At 40.5% G+C, this 24,021-nt stretch overlaps 1 protein-coding gene across 1 annotated transcript in view; it reads right to left on the reverse strand.

The window, feature by feature from the left end:
• Positions 1 to 791: 791 nt before the first annotated feature.
• Positions 792 to 24,021, reverse strand: part of Cubn (cubilin) — a 199,807-nt gene continuing 176,577 nt past the window's right edge. Inside the window, exons 62-69 of the mRNA XM_090318958.1 lie at positions 10,025 to 10,230; positions 8,441 to 8,603; positions 7,626 to 7,831; positions 6,860 to 7,007; positions 4,868 to 5,049; positions 3,540 to 3,705; positions 2,375 to 2,610; positions 792 to 1,178 (exon numbers count right to left, since the gene is read on the reverse strand). Coding sequence (XP_090175084.1) covers positions 1,071 to 1,178; positions 2,375 to 2,610; positions 3,540 to 3,705; positions 4,868 to 5,049; positions 6,860 to 7,007; positions 7,626 to 7,831; positions 8,441 to 8,603; positions 10,025 to 10,230 — 1,415 coding nt within the window. The 3' untranslated portion in view covers positions 792 to 1,070. The remainder of the gene's footprint in view (positions 1,179 to 2,374; positions 2,611 to 3,539; positions 3,706 to 4,867; positions 5,050 to 6,859; positions 7,008 to 7,625; positions 7,832 to 8,440; positions 8,604 to 10,024; positions 10,231 to 24,021) is intronic.

Here is a 24,021-nt window from a genome sequence, read left to right on the forward strand (position 1 = left end):
TAGCCACAGAAAGCTCAACACTGTCTCATCTGGGTAGCTACCACTCACTTTCCACCTGCCATGGTCTGTGGGCCACTTCACAGTCAGTGGGTGACAAAAAAAAATGGACATGACAGCAGAATGGCAGTGATGTTTGTCAGTTTGTTTATCAGTCCATTTACAGTTTCACCCTCACAGGGACACCCAAGAACTGCCCAATGTAATAAGAGACTTCCCTGGGAATGTGGCTTAGTGGTAGAGTGCTTGCTTAGCATGCATGAGGCCCTGGGTTCAATTCTTCAGTACCACATAAACATAAAAATAATAATTTTTAAAAAGTAAACAGAGACTAAACTTATACAACTAATATGGTAAAGAAAAAAGTAGGCATCGGAGTGTAGCATGAGTAAAGTCCAGTGTGACCACACACACACACACACACACACACACACACACACCCTAATGGGGGGGAGAATTCCCTGCTGATTTGAGTTGAATTCTAAACAGTAAGATATTCAAGAAAAAAAAAGTGGGGGGAAGATCCTTCGTGTGAAGAATGTGGAAGGAAAGGCCCCCACAAAGAGAGAAGAGGCATGCTCTTGACTTATAGGGGTTCATGATGAGTGCCGTGAGTGGGTAACTGGACACCGTGCACTCCACTATGAAAGCGTCTCACGACCAGGAAGAATTCTGTGCGCATGACAGTGAGTGAATGCCACCTACATACAACGTTCATAATCCAACGACGTTTATTTCCCCGATCTTGACATCCATGGTGAAAATAAGACATCTATGGCATCATTAACTTTTTTTAAAAAAAAATTACATTACATGTACAATTCCGACCATTTAAGAATACTTTTTTTGTTTTTCAGTAGAAAACCTAGGAAGGAAGTAACATCTACACAACCAAGACTAAACAATTCACATTCCAAGTTATCCATGTGTGAGCACTGGCCGCGCTGCCCTGCCGGGTGCCTGGCTCTGCTCTGGAAGGGCTCCAAGCCCAGGGTGGTAGAGTTCTGTCCAGGATGATGCCCGGAGGCTCTGAGGTACAGTCCAGGCAAGGTGAGAACCCAGGCCTCTCCCTCTCAGCTGTGCCATCTGAGTCGGAATGAGGATGGATGCATGACAGACTCTGCGTGGAACTTTATGAAGACACGACTTGAGGAAGCCACGAAGGGAGCTATGCTAGTGTCCTAAAACAGATGGGAAAAAGGTGTAAGTCACATTGCCCCAAATTTTACACATGTTTTACTAAAAATGGCAGCCTTATTTTAAAAAATACATACTGCATAAAGAATCTTTGTAGCAGTACAGTGAAGCTGAATATATTTCTAGAAGTAGCCCTGCGGGGGCTTGACAAGACATGGCTATGTGGTCCCTCTTTGGAATCATGAAAATATCCAGTTCATCATCCTTTTTGGGGGGTAAGGGGGTCAGTTGGGGGATTGAACTTAGGGCCTGGGTGCTGTCCCTGAGCTCTTTTCCTCTAGGCTAGTGCTCTACCATGTTAAGCCACAGCACCGCTTCCGGTTTTCTAGTGGTTAAGTGGAGATCAGAGTCTCACAGACTTCCCTACCCAGGCTGACTCTGAACTGTGATCCCTAGATCTCAGTCTCCTGAGTACCTAGGATTACAGGTGTGAGCTACCAGTGCCCAGTTTTATTATTATTGTTGTTGTTATTATTATTATTATTATTTACTTTGTGACACTGCTGGTAAACACATCCCTTTCCATAATTCTGTGACCACATTGGTCAGAAGGCCTGAGTGAGCAGAACTCACGGACTCCTGGCTAGCTCTGTTCACCTGACAGCCCTCCAAGAACGTGACGGCTTTACAGAATGAGAGGTGGGAAGAGTGTACCCACAATCCAGCATCTGTGTCCGAGGCTTACTTGATGTTTAAGGACCTATGAGAACTTTTCAAAATCAATCCAACTCTGTCAGTCACCATTTCTTCAAAGAGCTTTCAGAAACTACTGCTTTCAAAATGAAGCTGGGTGTCCAACTTTTCACAGTTCTATTCTATGTGTCTACGAGTGATTGTAAGTATTCCATTGTGGGAGACGAGGTAAGATCACACAGAGGGTTTTTTAAAATACATTTTCCTGCCCTTAGACATTCTGACCAGTAGCTCTACTTTTTAGTGGAACTGGAAGTTCATAATGCTAAATAACTCCATAGGTGATGGATCTTTAAGGAAGTCATAGTAATGTCACATGTTAGCCACCAGGTGGCACGCATACTCCCAACAGAGAAGTGAGAAACTAGATTTGCTGAAGGCTTTGCATTTCTTTGTACATTGCAAGTATCTGCTTTTAAAACTCCCACGGGAAGTTGATTTCGTTGTCTAAAAGTAACGAGTGGGTATTGAAAAAGGTTGCACTCACTGCTCCACAGTACGGCCCAAAGGGTGGGGAGTTGACATTTGGCCCATTGTAGAGGATGAGGTAGTTGTGGACACAGTTTCCTGGGTCATCAATGCTGATGGAGTCAAAGTTGACAGTGATGGGCCTTCCAGAAGGAGCAACGATGGTCCATTCGCAGTGACTGTTGTTGGGGTATGTGTTGGGAAACCCAGGGCTGGTGAACAAGCCAGAATCTTCATAAAGGGTACCCCCACAGCCTGCCAGGAAACAAGAGCCAAAAGCTTGATTAGGAACCCTGGAATGCATATAAGTGGATGGACAAACTACCTTTCACGCACACGTGGAAAGCAATGAGAATAGTTTTCTTGTCCCTAGTGGCTGAGACTTTGCAAGGAATGTTCCTTCTCTGGGCTGCCTTCCTGCCTATGGCCCGCCTTTCTGCCTATGGCCCCCACAGACTCCTGTCCCTGACCTACCCTGGCTGCCCCCACAACTGTCCTCTGCTGATGTGGGGGACAGAAAAACAACACAGGTGGGAGGTGATGTCTCCAGAGGAAAGAGTATACTCTCATCTACCAACTTTGTTTTGCAGGTTTTTCAGATGTTTGGGGACATTTTCATAAAAGTTAACTCTTGAGAGAAAGGTGTTTACTTCCCTAGAATGCGACTCCAAGGACTGCCCAGAAAGGACAAGAAGAGACTCAGGAGTTGTCAACCATAGTAGTTGACCAGATCAAATGACAAATAGAATTTATATAGGAATTCTAAAGTTTTAGAGCTTACCAATTCATTCATATATAGATATAGATAGATAATATGCGATGAATGCATTCCTTGTGCAAATATCCATTGTATCAGAAAGTCATCAATCTACAGTTAAAAGTTAAAACAATAACCCCATCATGGTATGTGTGCTTGCTTGCCTGCCTGCCTTTCTTTCTTGTTGGCCTTGGGGTTTTTGCTCAGGACTTGGGCACTGTCTTGGAGGTTTTGTGCTTTACTACTTGAGCCACAGCATAACATCCAGCTTTTGGTAGTTAATTGAAGATAAAAGTCACAAACTTTCCTGCCTAGGCTAGCTTTGAACTCCAATCTTCACCGTTTCCTGAGAAGTTAGGATTCCAGGTCTGAGCCACCTGTCTCTCATACCACCATCACTTTTGCTAAGGGAGTGTGGGTGTCTCACCAGAGGAGGAGGAAGTCCAGAGGATTTCATAGCCACGGTTAGAAATGTTGCTGTTGCTCTTAAACCGTAGGTACAGTTTATTCCGTTGAGAGAAGACAGGGTTTGGCAGTAAGGTTCCACAATACTTGCCAAGTAATGGCGAATTGTTGTCACCTCCATCTCTTACCTGCAAACAGTGAGTCCTTAATTAGTATGCTTGCATTATACATTCTTCAGGTTAACCATGGCTGGGCATTAAGATTCAGCCATGGTTAACTTGAAGAATATTGTGGTTTTTCTTTTTCCCATTCTTTTTTCTTTTTTATTGGCCTGTTCTGGGGCTTTAACTCAGGGTGTGGGCACTGTCCCTGGGCCTCTTTGTGCTCAAGGCTCTACCACTTCCAGCCACAGGACCACTTCTCATGTTTTCTGAGTAGGAAAATCTCACAGATTTTCCTTCCCAGGATGGCTTTGAACCACAATTTTCAGATCTCAGCCTCTTTAATAGCTAGGATTACAGGTATGAGACAGTAGTGAAAATTTTTATAGATTTATTGCAAGATTTTCACACAAAAAAACCCTCTTGTTCTGAACTTCATTATACTTTGTGTGTTGTGTTTTCATAGCCACTAAGCAACATACACACACACACACGCACACACCAGTGTGTACTGATCAGTGTTGCCTCCCCTACATTTCTGAAATTCATCTTGTAGTATTTAAAAGTTTCCTCCAAAGAAAAGACAGTAGGATCTTAGCACCAACTACTTGACTATCATTCTGCTAAATATTTAAATAAAATGTCCCTGGCCAGAAGGGAGAGCCAGTGAAAGCTGCCGGACAGCCTCCCCTGCCCCCACTGTAATCTCCACTCTGGCTCTATGTCCCTGAGGGACAGAAGGAGGAGGGAGACAATAATTTCCTCTGATGGTTCTCACAGTTTTCCGTACCCACACATCTCCTCCAAGGAGGAACAGGTTAACACACACACAAAGGTGGGGGGAGAGAAACTGACAGAGACAGAGAAAGAAAGAGAAAGGCAGAGAGACAGAGGCATCTCTGGGTGAGAAGGGGCCAAGTCAGCTGGGAATGGGGTAAGAGGCAAGGAAGAAGCTACAGCGATTCGTGTTAAGAAGCAGAGGAGGCCTTTTGTAGGGGAAAATTGTTTATAACTCCCAATAAAAAGTAGCTAAAACAAACAACACCCCCCCAAAAAAATCTCAGCAAACAAAAATCTAGCAGAAGAGAAACCTGCTGTAGATGAAGAAAAGAAAATTCTAAGTAACCCACCATTGCTTCTCAAGTCAATGATTTGCACATCATTTCAATGATCTGCAAATTCTCATTACCTCCAAGAAATCCTGTGTGCACTCATTCGAGTCTTCCAGCGCGAAGGTGTGGAAGAACAGTGAGATGTTGTGGTCCCCTGGGGCGGTGAGAGTGACAGTGCAGTCCAAGTTACCAGGATAATGACCTGGCCACCCAGGGCTCCTCAGCGTGCCAAATGCCTGGTTATAATCTCTGCTGCAGTCTTAGACCCGGGGAACAAAAAAGAAAGTTGATGTGTGTATCCACTGATTGAATGCTGCTCCAGTGTGAGAGGAATCATTTCAAACATCCACTCAACTTGACCAGACTGTGCAGCCTCTCAGTCTACCATTGAGAGGAGGGAGACATGGGCCGTAGAGAAGACCGCACACTGTGCAAACCCAGCCCACAGCTTGTTAGCACAGAACACACACACACACACCCTACCCCAGGGGGAAGCAAGAAACAGCATTTCTTCCCAAGAACATTCTAGATACCTTTGGGCTTTTCTGACCATATTTAGGTATCAGTAGCTAACAGCATGTAGACCTTTTTTGGTTGTTGTTGTTTTTGGACACAAAGACCCTGATTTCAACGTAACAGTTCTGCATGAGGATTTTTCTTAAAAATCATTTAGTGAATAATTTCTTCTGATTGAACCAGCAAATTCTTGTTCTTTTACATTTAAAGCAAAAGTCAAAATAATTTTGCCTGAATCAAAAGCAGTTTTAGTTATAATCAAGTTCAATATCAACATTAATCCAAGTTTTTGCTGGAAACTAGCTTGCAGCTACAAAACCAAATAACATTTTCGAGGTTTTTGTTCCTTTAAAAAAAGTTATCGTTAAATTTACAAAGGAGTTTCCATTTAACAAAGAAGTTTATGAATGCCATATGTCAGTCCTTTCAACATTCCCCCATCCCTCTCTACCCACCCCTTCCCTCACTCCTCATGTTGTAGGATATACATTTCATTCTTGACTGCATTCTCCCCTACTCTCTTCATTTTACAAAACCATTTCCCAAGGTAGAGTAATTCTTAGCTCTGTGAATATTCTACATATTACTGAGTTATCAGCGTGAAATGGGTAAAATTATATGAGACTCAACATTTCCAAAAAGTTTTTACAAAAAAACATAAATGATGAGCCCTTGTACATTGTCAAGTAGATCAATTATTAAATAATTGGTATGTTTTCAACTTAACTGCATTACATTTATGTTCTGTTTTCTTCTGGAAATCAACATTAGTAATTTGCTAAACTGGGCCCTTCTTCTGAAGAATATTGATGTGGGTATAGGAGTCATTTTTTTTTGCCAGTACTAGGATTTGAACTCGCCTTCTTATTTAGGCAAATGTTCTTACAACTTGAGCTATTCCCATGCATCCTGCCACTCCATTTCATTTTGCTTTGTTGTTGTTGTTTTAATAAGGGAAACATTTTTTGTCTTTCATCTTCCACTTCATTACAATATGTAAAAGTGGAGTTGTTTTTTGTGTACTCATTTAATACTTATTGGATTTATTAGCTATGGGGTTTGGTATCTTCCATAAAGTCTAACAAATTCTCTCTCCTGGATTTTAATATTAGAATATTTTGAAACTTATGACACCATCTCTATGTGCATTAACTTTTTTCAAAGTATTTTTTAAAAAAATTATTTCTGTGTCTCTGTGTGGGAAATGAAAATATTTTCCTTTCCTTTGAATCTCATTTCTTTCTTTTTATTATCAATTAGTTGTATAAAGAGGTTTCAATTTCCTAAGTCAGATTATGAATACAATGCATCCTCATCAGTGTCTCTTCTTCCATCATTCCCTCCACTTCTTCTTCACTCCCTCCCCCCTCCCTCCCTCTTTCCCTTCCTTCCTTCCCTCCCTCCCTCCTTCCTTCCTTCCCCTGCCTCTGCTTCCTAAGTATCTGGGATTACAAATGTGTGTCAATTTATGGAGTTGGTCTGGCTCTTAACAAGTCTACTCAGAGGAATCATTGTAGCAATAACTGGAATAATGCTGACGCTTCCGTACTCACCCGCCACCTGGTAGATGAACCTCACTTCCGAGTCTCTGTCCAGTACCTCAGATTTGAAAAGGACAATCGCTGTGCTCGTGGAAGAATAAAACGCTGGCACAGCAGAGGCATTTGTGCTGCAGTACCGCATTCTGGAATTCCCATTATTCTGAAATGAAAGCCCAATGGAGCCAAAGTGTGTGAGACTGAGTTTCCAAAGAGAATGCTCATACCTCAAAATAAGCCACATAACAATTATGGAGTAAGCTGGGCACCTGTAATCCTAGCTACTCAGTAGGTTGAGATCTGTGGAGTAGTTAATTGATTAACTAGTTAATTAAATCAAAGGACATTTCCCCAGTAATGGCATCCCCTCATTACTCCAGCCCCCTTACCCATTCGGCAAGGACCCTATGAGCCTCTGTTCATATCACACCCCTCAGCTGTGTCCCGAGTGACCAGACCAGTGGGCAAATCAGACTCAGCCCTCCCTCCCCATCATTTTGTCTGATTTTCTGGCTTCCCACCCGACCCCCTTGGATTCAGCCTCTGCACAGAACAGCTGGCTACAGGTGTGGGCTGTGTGGGGGTCTCCGTCTCAGTGTGTGGAGCCCAGGGATGTGCATTTCCAATGTGACACCCAGATGTTCTCAGACACAGGGGAAGCTGGAGAACTCTTGTCCTGCAGGTTCGAGTCTCTCAATGCACCTGAGCTGGAGAGCCTTCAGCACTTGCTGTGTGTGGAGAATGCTGGTGTCCAGGCTGCTGGACGGGCCTGCATGCTTACCTGAGGCAAAGCCCGGAGCTCAAAGTAGTTCTGCGCGCAGTCCTGAGAATGCAGCTTCAAATCCGCCACGGTGATCTTCACCAGCTGCTCCGGAGGTGCCTGGATGACCCAGGTGCACGTGGAGAGGGGGAGACTGGGGCTGGACAACTGGGGGGACGAAAGACTCTGTGGAATCCACGTTGCATTATATGTTCCGCCGCAAGGCACTGGGAAGGGGAGAAAGAATTTGTCATTTATAGATGCAATCCTTAAAATTCTCCATTCCTTCCCCGCGCTGCTCCACAGGAAATATGCCTCTCCAGCATTTTACTCTATGAAGGCTTTGGGATATACTTACACCATTCTGTTGAGGGTTTCAGATATACTTAACATTATTCTGTTAAAGACTTGGGAAATACATCTCTGACTAAAAACCATGCCTAAATTTTATTACAGATTAAGTGGGATAACAGGTGCCTAAGTAGCCAAGTAGGATATTAAATGGCATTATGTTCCATAACTGATGTGGAGTCTAGAAATAGTATGTCACTTTCTGTGAATAAACATGCATGTATTGGCTAATATATTTATTTATTTATTTATTTTTGCCAGTCCTGGGCTTGAGCTCAGGGTCTGGACATTGTCCTTGGACTTTCAGAAGCCTAGAGCTCTACCACTTGAGCCTCAGCACCACTTCCAGCTTTTTTCTTTCTTCTATGTATGTGGTACTGAGGAATCAAACCCAGGTCTTCATGCATGCTAGGCAAGCACTCTACCACTAGGCTAAACTCCTGGCCCCTGCTAATATATTTTTTAAAGTCTCTCAATATACTCACTGTCCACAAAGGTGTATGTCACATTAAATCCAATTTTCTCCAAAGACTGGTCGCTGATGAATTGAACCGTAAGGAATTTACCAGAAGAGATAAAAGGAGCAGGCGCAGTAGAACCACAGAAGGTCCCAGCCAAATCTGTGTGTTCATTCTCCCCGTCAAATATCTGAAAAGAAGAGGTTTGTGAGTTTTGGGTATTCACAGAGTTGTACATTGGCTAGGAAGTCACTGTAGTTATGATTAGGGATCTTATACATCTGGGTTTTTTCTGTTTCATTTGTTTATCTTACTCTGTAGCCTAGGCTGGCCTGGAACTTATGACCCAACTCCCCAGTGCCAGGACCACAGGCATGTGCCACCATGTGTGACCACACAGCAAGTCTTAATTTTGAAACACCATAGGATTACTAGTATAGAGCTTTTCAGGAAAACCTGCTATTGGGTTTGACATATTTTTCTCTCCAGAGAAATAATTTGTGGTTCAAAAAACCCCAATATATCTTGAGTAATCATGTCCATTTCCAGCTTTGTCTCTACTGGACTCTTATCCGCGTGTCTCTCTATCTCTTGGAAGATTCCCGATTCTGCTCTTGTCCCTCTTTAGTCTGTTGGGTTGTCTTCTCTCATTATTATCTTCTTTTCTTTTAGTATAAGCCAACATATCTTATTGATTGTCTCAAGGGGCATGTAAGTCTGACAGGTGGTCAGACTTTTAATAATTCACCGTGGTCTCTCCATTACTCAGAACACTCACAGCTCTCATTGTCTTCTAAACTTTGGAGGAAACACAGGAGACTAGGTTTCTTTTAAACACTTCACTAGAACACAGGGTTGCTTTTCTATTGTAAGAAGTTTCATCATCTTATAATTCACTGAAATGGGGTCTATGTGTGTACATCGTGTATATCTATTGTCTAACAGAATTATAGCAAGTAAGAGACTTGAGAATAGCCACAATCATGGATGTTAGCTTGAATGTCATTTCCAAATTTTAAAAAAGTAAAATAAACATGGCACTAGATGGCAGTGTATACTTTAGTAAAGACACTTTCAGTTACTTCAATCCAAGATGAAACAGTAGGCAGGCCCTCTCCTCTCTTCTTCTCTAACCTTTTTCTTACTTTTTACAGTGATGAGGCTTAAACTCAGTGCCCTGCACATACTAGGCAGGTATTCTAGCTTGGAGCTACCCACCCAGTCCATCTCCTTGTACAATGTGCACAGTGCTCCAAGCCTGTATCTAATGCATGTGTTAGCATGTAAATGTCTGCTCTCCTGGTGGATTTGCATGTGTCACCCTTTAATTTCCCAATCAGACTTCAGATCTCCACGGAATGAACTTCAATTCTCCTGATCTTAATCTGCCAAGCAGCCAGGATTACAGGTGTGAGCTATTGGTACCTGATATACAGGTATTTTTTTTTTAAACTCATCCTTCTTAAAGGTTAACCTGATATGAGGACACAGCATCTGTATCCTATTTGCTTCATCCCTGAAGGTTAAAAGCAGAAAGATTTCCCACGGGTCATAAATTAGAATAGGCTATATCATAGTCTGGGATTGGCAGATCTTACCATACAGTCTTACCTTTACTCTATCATAACATCTGCCCCTAATCGTTGCATCCTCCAGATCAAAGGTGGTGAAGGTGAGGTTGATTCTCTTGTTGTCAGGTGCAGTGATGACCCATATGCAGTTCAGTCCCTTGTCGTATCTTCCATTGGAATCAGAATCAGGAGTTGCAAAGCTTCCCTGGGAACCACTCAGATACCCACCACATCCATGCATGGGTCCTGTCCAAACCAAACCATATCCATGAGGATGAAACAGGAGGACCTTAATTTTGTCTGGATGATTTGTAAATCACAATAAGGCTGTTTACAGAGCTCTGATAGGCTTGGGCAGGATTTTTTTCCCCACCCAGTTGTCTTGGCTGTTTCTTTTCTTTCTTTTCTCTCTACTACAATTTCTGAGCTCATGTCACTCCTTATTACTGCACAATAGTCTACAAGCTCAAGAAATCATAGTGAAGTTTAAGTGTTTCTTGGGAACAGCTCAGGTGATTTATTCAAGTTTTTCCCCACCTTAAAACAGCCAATTTCATTCCATATCAAGTATTTTGCATAATAATACTGGTTGGAAAATGCAGACAAGCTTTTACCTTCTGCTTCTATGAATAATGTCAAGACTTAAAACTGAATTTATGAAGGCTTATCCAGCAACTTAAGAAATCTGACTGCTTTACATTTTTTTATTGAAATAGTGTGCTAGAGAGGCTGAGTATTTAACACTACTGTCTAGATTATATTGAACCAAACTTTTTTTTTTCTTTTCCAAAAGGAAGGGGGAGTTTGTTAAAGAAAGTTAGTCTACTTGCAAATGAGAACTTCGTAATATAGAATAAAGATGTAGAGACTACTATGAAGGCAGTTAGACCACCGTAGGAAAAAAAGAGGAACAAAATCCTCGGAAGAGTGAATTTAGATTTTGGGCACTCCACTGCCACAGCATGTAGCTCAGAAGTGATGGAGGAAGAGCATAAAAAGAAGAAAGCCTTCTTGATCATTTTGAAAGAAATGATTAAGCTAAAAATAATCAGAGTGGAAACAGGGTTCAATTGCTGCTCTAGGTCATGATCACAACGCTTGCATTTTAGTTGGATGCAGTGGCTCAAGTCTGTAATCCTGGCTACTCAAAAGTCTGAAATCTGAGGTCTGTGTTTCAAATTGGTCAGACAGGAAAGCCTGTGAGACTTATCTCCTAATTACCACCAAAAAGCCAGAAGTAGAGCTGTGGCTCAAGTCTTAGAGAGCTAGCTTAAACATAAAAGCTCAGTGCCGAAGGGAGCACACCCAAATAAACAAAATCACAGATGGGAATGGTAATATCATAACAGAAATTACCAAGATCCAGAGCATCATGAGGGAATACATTTCAAGCCTTTATGCCAACAAATTTGAGAATCTAGAAGAAATGGATGAATTTGTAGCCAATATTAACATACCAACACTGAACCAAGAAGACCTAATCCAACTAAACAGACCTATTTCAAGCACTGAAATAGAAATACCAATAAGACACCTTCCATCCAAGAAAAGCCCAGGGCCAGATGGATTCACAGCTGAATTCTATAAGGTCTTCAAAGCACAGCTCATAATACTCCTCAAGCTCTTCAACGAAATTAAAAACGAGACTCTTTGCCAAAAGAATTCTACGAAGCCACTATAACTCTCATCCCCAAACCAGACAGAGATTCATCAAAGAAAGAGAACTATAGACCCATTCTTTGATGAATATTGATACAAAACTTCTCAACAAAATACTGGCCAACCGTCTTCAGCAACTCATCAAAGAAATTATACACTATGATCAAACAGGATTCATCATAGGAATGCAAAGCTGGTTTAACATATGCAAATCAATTAATATGATTCAATAATCAACAGGAACAAGGACAAGAATCATATGATTGTCTCAATAAATGCAGAAAAGGCATTTGACAAGATCCAACACCCCTTTATGCTAAAAGTTCTGGAGAAACTAGGAATCCATAGAATATTCCTCAGTATAATAAAGGCTGTGTATGACAAATCCACAGCTAACATTATACTTAATGGAGAAAAGCTAAAGCCATTTCCTGTAAAATTAGGAATGAAACAAGGATGCCCACTCTCTCCACTCCTCTTTAACATAGTATTAGAATTCCTAGCCAGAGCAACAAGGCAAGAAGCAAGCATAAAGGGGATCCAAATAGGGAAAGATGTGAAACTTTCCCTCTTTGCAGATGACATGATTCTGTATTTAAAGAACCCTATAGACTCCACTCCTAAGCTGCTTGAGCTGATTCAAAACTTTGGCAAGATAGCAGGGTATAAAATTAACCCTCAAAAATCAACCGCCTTCCTATATGCCAACAATGAGAGGCAACAATCAGGAAAGCAACTCCTTTTGCAATAGCTTCAAAGAAAATAAAGTACCTAGGAATTAGCTTAACTAAGAATGTAAAGGACCTTTTTGATGAAAACTTTAAAACCCTGAAAAGGAAATTAAAGCAGAACTGAGGAAATGGAAAAACCTCCCATGCTCCTGGATTGGAAGAATTAAAATCGTGAAAATGACAATCTTGCCAAGGGCTATCTACAAATTCAACGCAATACCCATCAACATCCCAATGTCATTCTTTAAAGAAATAGAAGAAGCAATCCTAAATTTATATGGAATAATAAAAGACCCCGTGTAGCAAAAACAATTCTTAGCAGAAAGAACAGCGCAGGAGGAATTTCAATACCAAACTTTAGACTCTATTACAGAGCTATTACAGGCCAAAACAGCTTGGTACTGGCACAAGAACAGGCCTGAAGACCAATGGAATAGAACTGAGAACCCAGATATTAACCCACAGACCAATGGCCACCTAATCTTTGATAAGGGAGCCAAAAATTAGAATGGAAGAAAGACAGCCTCTTCAACAAGTGGTGCTGGCAGAACTGGTTAAGCACCTGCAAAAAACTAAAGTTGGATCCTTCTTTGTCACCCTGCACTGGAATTAACTCCAAATGTATCAAAGACCTCCTGGTAAAAGCCAACACACTGAAAACTTTACAAGAAGAAATAGGAGATACACTAGGCCTCCTTGGCACAGGTCGAAACTTTCTTAATAAGGACAAAGAATAACAACAAATCAGAGAAAGGCTGGATAAGTGGGACTGCATTAAACTGCAGAGCTTCTGTATAGCAAAGGACATAGCTAGCAAATTAACTAGAAAGCCTACAGAGTGGGAGATCTTCACTAACCATACAATGGACAAAGGCCTCATATCTAAAATACATCAACAGCTAAAAAAAAAATGAATCACTCCCAAACTAATCTCCAAAGTAACAACCATCCCATTAAAAGATGAGCCAAAAAAAATAAATAAATAAAAAATAAAAGATGGGCCAAAGACTTAAAGAGAGTCTTCTCTGAAGAAGAAGAAATACGAATAGCCTATAGACAAATGAAGAAATGCTCAACATCTCTGGCCATAAAACTAATGCAAATCTAAACAACGATAAGATTCCACCTCACTCCAGTTAGAAGGCCAGGATCTAATAACAATAGATGCTGGAGGGGATGTGGCCAGGAGGGATCACTACTAAACTGTTGGTGGAATTGCAAACTTATTCAACCACTATGGAAAGCAGTATGGCAGTTCCTCAAAAGACTAAACATAGAGCTCCCCTATGACCCAGCAATTCCACTACTTGGCATTTACCCAATCATCCAGAAACAAGGACATACTAAATCCACCAGCACAACGATGTTCATTGCAGCACTATTTACCACAGCAAAGATATGGAACCATCCCAGATGCCCCTCAGTTGATGAGTGGATCAAGAAGATGTGGTATTTATACACAATGGAATTCTATGCTGCTGTCAGAAAAAACAACATTGCCCCATTTGTAAGGAAATGGAAAGACTTAGAAAAAATCATATGAAGTGAAGTAAGCCAGACTCAAATGAACATAGGTTCAATGGTTTCCCTCATTTGTCATAATCAATAGAAACCTTGGGCTCTCCTAGCAGAGATTTACAATAGAGCAAAACCTAGATATATAAGGCCATATAGTATGGCGCTAAATGAAAGGACCTCTAGGATATGGAAACAAAAGTGAGTGACTGTTGTCCTTAATGTACTATGTTACAGTACATATTGTTACAATATTTCCCTTTGTTATCTGATATATTGGATATATGCATATTCGGTTATTTGAAATCAGATAGGGAAGAGAGGAAAACAAGATGAGGGGCGGGGGTGGGGGAGGGAAATGGGGACCAAGACATGGGAAAGGGTATCAATGTTTGTGAAGTAATGTACCCTCTATCTGGTGAATATAATGTAGCCCTTCTTTAATTGCAATAAAAAATATATGGAAAAAAAGCTCAGTGCCGGTACGGAGTTCAAGCCCCATTACCAGTACGCACATGTACACGCACACATGTGCACGCATGGGCACACACACACACACAAACACACACACAACAGAAAGTGCCTTCATTCTACACAAACAAGAGGCCATGAGCACTGCAAAGTTCAATTCTCTTGCCTTGATGAGCACTCTTGGTCTCGTTCCAGTCCAGCACTTATGAAAAGATTGCTTTCCGCATTGGGGGATGTTCAGATGTTCTACTTGGGTCTAAGCAGGCAAAAAAACCAATGACAGCCTTCCTCAACCCTGATTACAAACCGAAGGCATGGCCAAAATGCAGAGCGACTTTGAGGGCAGGTGTGTTCTTCCATCAGTCATGGCTGCCCGCCTGTAGCTTCTGAGGGAGAGGAAGCTACCTCTGCAGTCATACATTTCCTGGAGTTGACATGCCTTCAAAGGCCTGATCCCAAACATAACCACAATTAGTATCTAGGATGAAATCATTTGGACTCCCAAGCACTACTCAGCTACGCACCAAGGTTGCTAATGATTGTGTCTACAAGCTCTGAGCACACTGGACTTCCAATGGCACACTGGACTACCTACTTTCAGCCGTGGTAGACTGTGTCTTCAAGAAACCACTCAGGCTTATTGGCAGGCAGGCAAGAGCAATTACTTAGAGTAATAATGAAGTGCTATGCCTAGTCATTTGTTAAAGGTTGCTTTATTGTTCAGCGAAGCGATGCCAGAGCTTAATGTCAGTGGTTCATGCCTATAATCCTAGCCACTCAGGAGGCTGAGACATGAAGGCTTGCAGTTCAAGGTCAACCGAAGCAGAAAGTCTGAGAGACGCTATCTCCAACAAGGATAAAGCAGGGCTGTGTGCCTCAAGTACCAAACATGACATGAGCAAGAAAGCCAAGGGAGTATGAGGCCTTGAATTCAAGCTCTGGCTCAAGTGCTATCTATCTATCTATCTATCTATCTATCTATCTATCTATCTATCTATAGATATCAGATTTAAAGACTTTAGACCTTATTCCTTGGGTAATGAGATATACATTAAAGGTTTCAGATTGGAAGAGTGGTAGATCAAAATGCAATTTCATATCTATTTTGATTAAACATTTATCTGGCAACAGGATCTTACATGAATAGGCAGGGGATCAGAAAAGAAGAGACAAGTTAAAAGAACATTTTAGGTCTGCACAGCTACTGCCATAGAGAGCCCAAACTACACACTAGAGAAAAGACAGTCTGTAATCTGTGATGCTGGAGAAGCTGTCTATCCTCGTGTAAGAGATTTGAACTAGTTTCCTATCTCATTCTGTAGTAAAAAAAAACAATTAAAAGTGGATCAAAGATCTGATTATAAGATCTGAAACACTGAAGTTACTAGAGGAAGACATTGGATAATTTAGGCCAAACAAATTTACTTTTAAAGCAGGATTCCACTTTCCCAGGAGATAAGAGCAATGGCTAAAAATTGTGTTTGTATCAAATTAAGCTTTCTACAATCAAAGGAGAAACTCACAGGATGGGAGAAAATCTTTGCAAGCTAGTAATCAAAGGATTAATATCCATAAAACATGAAACAACTCAAACACTAAGTTTCAAAAGAACCAATAACTCAACTAATAAAGAAGCAAATGAATTAGACAGACCATTCTCAAAGAAGTACCAATAGATAATAAACACAAGAAGAAGTCTTTAAAACCCTTAACCATAAAGGTATTTCTTTTTAAAAGCTGGGATTCCATCTCACTATAGTCGGTCTATGTTATTAAGTAAACAAATAGCAGCAGATGCCGATGAGAAGTATTATGGGGAGACAGGAAAAAACTTTTATATATATGATGAAAAGAATGTACAGCATAGCGCAGCTCAGATGGTAATCAGTATGGAATTTCTTTAGAAACCCAAACCAGAATTACCCCAAGATTTAGCTAAACAATTCTTGAACATAGAACATGTATCTGGAGGGGTACAGTCAAGATATGGAACCAGCCTAGGTATACAATAACAGATGATTCAGTAAAGAAATGTGGTACATGTATTAATGAAATACTACTTAGCCATAAATAAGATTAAAATTATGGACAAAAGTTGGATGGAACTGGAGACCAATATTTTATAAAAGGTAAGAAAGACAAATATTGCATATTTTTACTCATATATGGAAATCTAGACCTAAAGGATTAATATGATATGATGGTTAAAAAAAAAGGACTATTTGAGGAAGGGACCAGTAGAAGGAAGGGGAAAAGAGAAGGTGAAAGGAAATGAAATACATATATACGTATACACATATCACAACAAAACGCATCAAAAACTTTAAGGAAAAAGGAGTGGGGTAAATTTGATCAAAGTATGTTATGTGTAAATTGTAAGCACCTTTGTACAAATAATGTGTTACTAAAAATTCTTTTTCATAAAAAGTAAATACTGTGAAGCTGGGTTTGTAAGGCTCAGTGTAGTTTGGCAAAGGGCAAGGCTCTGGGTTCTACCCCCAACATTGCAAAAAAAAAAACTAGAGCAACAACAAGAGAATATTGCCACAGTGCAACTGCAGCTATGAGAAGCAATAAAATCAGAGGCTTGTGTATATTATCACAATAATACATTTGCTCAAAAATGCAATTCTATTAAAAAAAATAAACCAACTGTGGCACTGTGGATTAAGGGATAGGGTGATAGCCTTGAGCTGAAGAGCTCGGGGACAATACCCAGGCACAGAGTTCAAGTCACACAACAGACAAAAAATTAGTAATAATAAATCAAGTTATCTGGGCAATTGTGGCTCATGTCTGTTACCCTAGCTACTGAAGAAGCTAAGATTTAAAAACTCTGCACTGAATGCCAGCCCAGGTAGAAAAGTCCAACAGACTCCATCTCTGAAATAAGAAGCAAAAGGTGAGATGGAGGTTTAGCTCCAGTGGTCAAGCGCCAGCTGAACGAGTGCATACCCTAGTGCTCATGGGAAATACAAAGAGCAACAGTCAGGAGAAAGAAAGGCTTCAACCTGGTACCCGTGGCTCACACCTGTAATCCTAGCCACTCAAAGGCTGAAATCTGAGGATCAGAGTTTCAAGCCAGGCCAGGCAGGAAAGTCTGTGTGACTCTCACTTCCAATTAACCACTAGAAAACCACTAGAAGTGGAGCTGTGGATCAAAGTGGTAGAACATTAGCCTTGATCAAAAGAGCTCAGGGATAGCACCTAAATTTGGACCCCATGACCAGGAGGCGGGGGAGAAGAAAGGCACTTACCAAAAAATGCCACATTACTATTACTTTATTTCAGTTTTCCAAGAAACTGTGAAGAACATTCCCATTTGTAAATCGCCTGTGTATAGTTGCTGATGTTTTGAAATCGCTCTGACAGAGGACATCTTGACCTTGCTGTGTTTCTCCTAGCACATCCATCATCTTTCTCATTATGAGGCATTTTCTCACTGTCCAGACAACACTCATCCATCAGCGGCCACTTCATCAGTCAGATTGTCAAAGTTACCCTAACCACACCCTAATGACATACCCTGTGCCTGGGAACAAATGTCACTCTGACCTTTGTGCCTAAGTTGGAATTCACTCAAAACCAGCTATGTCTTTAAAGAAGGAAAATGTATTGGCTAAAGAACCGTTGGAAATAGAAAACTATAATAAGCAGCGAGGCTCTGGGGCCAGATCTACTTAATTAAAAATCAGTAACTGAATCCTAAATGATTTCCCTCTAATGATTAAACTTCCGAGTGACACTCAAGCCAGGATCAATCTGATAAAAGAAGGAGTTAGACTCTAGCTGAATCTTGAAGGCTGTATTGGCCTACGCTGCATTTTTTTAAAGCAGTTATTTCAAGAACTGACTTTTTTTTGGTGGCTGACGTTTTCTGAGGTTTTATGATGTTATCCCTGTTGTCTACCTTTCTTTGGACACCAAATGCTGAAGTAGTTGGGAGCTAGTTGGACGTAACTGGCATTTTTCCTGTTTCCCAACAAAATCTATGGCTTTAGACAGAAGCTGAAGGAGGCAGAATGACGGAAGCACATTTAAAGTTAGTTTCCAGGAATTTGAGAGAGCAGTCATCATAGCAGCCTGCCAGCCAACAGAGACACAGGGCTGGAGCTTCCTAATTCTTATTGAGTCTGTATCCCCTGAAATGGGCTGCATCCGTAAATATATTAATATATATGCATATGTTTTCTTCATAGAATGAAGAATGTTCACTCCCCAATGAACCCTTCTCAGCCTTTCAAAGATCAAACTACTACTTATACCTAGAATTTCTTGCATGCTAATTAAGTGCCAGACATTTTCAAATTTAATCAACACAACTTTCTGAAGTAATCACCTTCAGTGTGCTTATATTATAGATAAAGAAAATCAAGATAGAACAGCTAAGGCCATTTTTCCAAGGTCAGGACTTTTGGGAAGCACAAACTGTGTTTGAAGCTAGCAGGTGATACCTATAATTGTTCCTGCTCTACTGGACTTAGGGATTCACATTCTCAGAAAGCTTCCTTGATTCTTTTCTGTTAAAAAGTATTTGACATGCTGAATTTATTTGATTTGTTGAATTTGCTTCTTGGGGCAAACTTATCAAGGAAAGGAACCTTGTCAAATTCACCTTTATATCCTCAAAGAAAAGCTTGCTGTCTGCATGGAAAGCAGATGGAATACCATTTAATCAACCATAAAGGAATTATCAGAAATGCAAATTATTCTAATTAGATGAATCTTTGCCTTCTAGTCTCAGATTATGAGTGAAATTCTTGTAATTAAGTCTATTTCCTTATATACACTTGTATGTATGTGTACACATATATGTATATATATATATTGTTAACAAAATGAATTTTTGCTCTTGTGAATCAGCTCATCTCTAAAACTAATTTAGTTGACCTTTGTGGCATATTTGATTGCAAAGATTTCAACAGAATCAATAAAAATGTCATGAAAAGATTTAAAATGCTGCTTGAAGGCAACTTTGTGGTAGGAAAATGCTTCTTTAGCTAAAAGCATAAAACAATAAATGACATTGGATCTATTGCCTTACAAATTTTAATCCCCGACTATTAGATTTCAGAAGGAACAGCAAATCCATTTATTTGTAAAATTCAGAACACACTAATGTGTCACCACACTATTTAAAAGAAGTATGTGTTCATTTATTCAACAATGACAATTGAAAAATCATCAGAAAAATTTTATAATATTCTATTTTTTAAAAAGTAGGATCAAAAGTAATATGATCTACAATATAAAGGAAATGGGATTTACTGGATACCAAGTGTCCAAGAGTTTCTAAAAATAAAATAAAGGAATGCAATTGTTTTATTATTGCTGTTGATGTGTTAGTTTGGGCCTTGCACTGTTGGTATTTCAACTTTTGTGGCAGCATTGTTAAATGATGAAGGAATTATTTTCCCATGTCCTAAGATTTGGCTAAATTATCTTGGTAAGATATTTGCTTCATGGTGCCTTAGAGCCCCAGTTTGTGAGCTGAATTCTATGACCACCATACCACAAAAATAAATGTCCACATTATTTCATCATCGTTGTGTCCTGTGTTAAGGGGGAAGTCATAATCTGAAGCTACAGATTCTTTATCATAGTTCTTATCCTTATATTCCTATGTGATTACCTATCCATATATTCATCTACTTCTTTGTAAGTACATATTTATATTATACACAATTATAAACATAATTGTATAAATTGTATTTGCACATTTGCTATTTATATAAACAATAAGATAGAAAAATATATCATATATACTTTTGAGAATATAATTATACATGGAGGTCAATATCATTTACCTTATGTACTACCAGCCTAAGGTAGTTGATTATCCTGCAGATTGCATCAGCAGGCAGTAGAGTTCATGTGGAATACTGTTCCTATTGTGGGGGAAAGAGGAAGAGCACTGTGGTTGTCATGTGTGGTGTTTCTACAGTGACTGTGTGGTACTAAATGTGCTGCATAGGTCTGGGCCCAGATTGATAGGCTTTGGTTCAAAACCTGGCATTACCACATGATGAAGGCAGAGAGAAATAGTGCTATCTCTGTGGGTAAGGAAAGTGGTCTTTCATGAAATTCACCCTAGGCTTTCTTTCCATTCTAGGTGTTTTTATCAGCTGCCACAGAGGCACTGAAAGCCGACTTAGAAAGGCAGGAGTGTGGGAGACAGTGCAACTGAGTTCAAATGCTCACCAACACTCTGACTAGAAGGACTTCATCGTGTAAATTCTTGTTTCCCTCTGTGCAGCAGGGTAGCTATGTGGATTACAAAGAGCAATCAATACCCGGCAGTTTATGCCTCATCTGGCATGAGATAGCTACTGGGGACATATGGATTCCATTTGGCTTGGGGCAAGCAAGTGAGCAGAAGGTAAAGCCAGGGTAGCAGTCTCTTCTCATCTTAAACCAAAGAGATCAAGCAGCTCATATCATTAACAGTCTTTTGTTTCTAAATGATTCATTTGTATCTAAGCAATGTTTAAAGATTTTGTTACTGACTGAATATGTTTTGCTTTTGTGTTCCCGGGCCCATTTCATCAATGCTAAATCGCCGAACAATGCTTATAATAGAAATTCATGCTTACAACTAATTTAAACCCAAAGGTAAATGTCACCACAACCTGGCTGCATTGAGAGGCTGTTGGGAGGGCTCAATGGTGGAGAGTAAATAAATGCTTCTTTAGTTCTTGTTCACTTGACTATTTTTTCATTGTGTATCTTTTATAGTTTACCAGTCACCTAGTGTTGTCACTTAACTTGGTCTGAGCAAGGCCATCTGCTTTATTTCCTCCAAGACAGCTTGGGAAGCAATCTGGTCATTAGGATGGGATCGAAGCACCAACTGGATATATATTTACTAAAAACAAAAAAACAACCTTTCCTTTCTTTCTGCTGATATGGAATTTCACTTCAGTCTGTTTGCTTTTGTAAGGTTTTGGTGAATTAAACACTCCTTGGTTTCTTGATCCAATTCCCACACTCTAAGCTCAGCGCACACACAAAAAAATTTCAATACAACTCACAAAGAATAACCTTCAGATAACCTTGTCTTTAGAATCGTCCCCCACGGGATGTCTAATCAACAGTGAGAGTTACCAGGCTTGGAAAAGACGGAAGTAAGCTCCGTCTAGTTTGCTCTAAATAGGTTTAGGGTTTCAGCTCATCTCATTCACAGACATCATAATCCACAGCAAATGACATTAAGAAATCAGATAACTAACATCCCCCCTACCCCTGTCTAGTGAGTCATACCTCATTACTGCTAACTCCAGAGTCCTGTCGCTTATCACATTGTTCAAATGATAGTCACTCCAATATTACTGCCCTGTGCTTTGACCTTTGTGGAGGGTGGGAGCATGTATCAGACTGCTCTTAGTAGAAATGCACAAACACATTTTTAATGTCAGTAAATATTTTAAAGTTTATTCTGTTGTTTAGCTACATCACCTCTGAATGTCTCTCAGACTTTCAATTTAACAGCACAAATGGGAACGCTAAATAAAACAAGAAACCGATGTCTGAAGCAGACATGTTATATTTGTTCCCAATTGATAAGCTCATAATATTCATCCTTGTGACCCAGACTCTCGCCAGCCTTTCTTTCTTTCTTTTCTTATACTCTTTTAGAAGTGAATCTAAGTTACTAGTACACATCATAATGAAATGGAATTTTCAGGGCTTGTAGAGTGGTATATGCACAGGAGCTGGAGGAAGAAAAATCATGGCCTGAGGCCAGCAGCAGGCAAAACACAAATTATAAGATAAAACCAAAAAGGGCTAGATGTGTGGCTCAGGTGATAGAAGGTTGGTTTAGTAAGCACAAGGTCAAATCCTAGTACTGCCCCAAAGTAAAATAAATTAAATTTTGAATCATAAATGTTTCTATTTGTTATTGTTTGTTTGGTTATTGTTTTTGGTTTATTGATAGCGCTAGGGCTTAAACTTAGGGGCTTACACTTGCTTGCCACCTAAGCCATGCTCCCAGAGCTATCTTACTTCAGTTATTTTTCAGATAAGGGCTCACATTTTTGCCCAGGACCAGACTCAGACTGAGAATCTCCCATGTTGGGTCTTCTGCGTGGCTGGGATTCTAGACCCATACAAAACCACCATGCTTAATTACTGGTTAAGACAGGAGTGGGGTGTCTCACTTTTTTTCCTAGCCTGGTACTGACTCACAGTCTTCTATCTCTGCCTTTCAAGTAATAGGGATTATAGGCATGAGCCACCCTGACTAGCCATTTACTCTTAATTCAGATGGAGCAAAGATACAAGCTTAGCCTTTTCAGGAGCTATAGGATCTTACTAGAATTCACCTTTGGTTATAGAAAGTAGCTCAGTGTTTGAATGGTTAGATGGCAGCAGGAAGTGGTTAAGAAAGAGCAAGAGATCATGATCTTGAGAGGTACTGCTAGGAGAGTGACAATCCTGGTCATCGCCACAGCTCCACCTAGATACAACCTAGAAACTCCAGCCCTTCATCCTTACTTCCTAACAGGATCCTCCGGTGCTGCACAGGAATGATCTGTCTCATGTGTACCAGATTCTCACAAGATAGAGAGTGGTATCACTGCAGATTGATGTTTTCAGAGTGAATGGAAATTGAGCTTGGAAAAGTTAGGGGACTCTCTAAAGATATGTCTCCAGGTAGCAACATAATAAATCAACTGGGTCATCACCACATGAATCCTGGTCTGTAGCTTTTCCCATTTGGTATGTCTACTTTCACAGAGTGATTCCTTCTGTCCCTGACAGACAGACACGGGCTGTAACACTTTGATACTACTGACTCTGTCTCATAGCAAAAGTTCTGAGTTTTAGTGTCCCAACTCATTCACCATCTGGCAAATGCTCAGGTGAAGGAAGATGGAGAATGCTGCAGCCTCTGCATGGCTGACGCCAGCCACACACATCACTTGCTTCTGACCCTGCTGTCTTCTCTAGGGACAGTGCTTTGTCCTGGAATACGCCACCCCCTGGGCGGAGGAATCTTCATCTCTCTTGGGTGCACTGATTTCAATGCCTAAGCGACTATGTGAACCATATTCAGTGCTGTATGGTGGAGATTTGCTGAAGTGGTACAGAAAATGTTATTTTAGGATAAAAAAGATTACAATGTGCTCTACAACCAGTGAATTTACTTAAAGTCTCTAGCCCAATCCTGCACGTGGAAGTCTGGGACACAGGCCACCTGTGCCCTGTAAAGTCTACCTTAGCAACACGCAGCATGAGATCAGGCCAGTGGGAAGGAGTTGGGTAAGGATGGATTACACAGGCTCACAGGGCGAATAGCCTCATCCCTACCCCTGGGAAGCAGACACCTGCTTCTGGTAATGGAAAGGCTGATGTTTAAATAGGTTACTAGATTAAAGGGTGCTTTTGTCAGTTCTTCCCTGGAGATTCTAGCCAAATCTGTATAGGCCATGATTTAACATTATAGGATTACAGAGCCAGGGGCAAATTGAAGCCGTGTAGTCATGGGTCAGTTCAGAAATATTGATAAATTCAGAGTCTTCTACAACCCTGAGACATACCATCATCTTTTAACAAATTGTCAAGCATTGAGGATCAATTACCGCTGCCATGCCGAAGTATACAGGGAGACAGAAAAAGGTGAATTTGGATTATGTTCCCATAGTAGTTGCTTTGCTTT

The sequence above is a fragment of the Megascapheus bottae genome, chromosome 26 (assembly GCF_031878675.1).
Source record: "Megascapheus bottae isolate mThoBot1 chromosome 26, mThoBot2.hap1, whole genome shotgun sequence".
Classification (NCBI taxonomy): domain Eukaryota; kingdom Metazoa; phylum Chordata; class Mammalia; order Rodentia; family Geomyidae; genus Megascapheus; species Megascapheus bottae.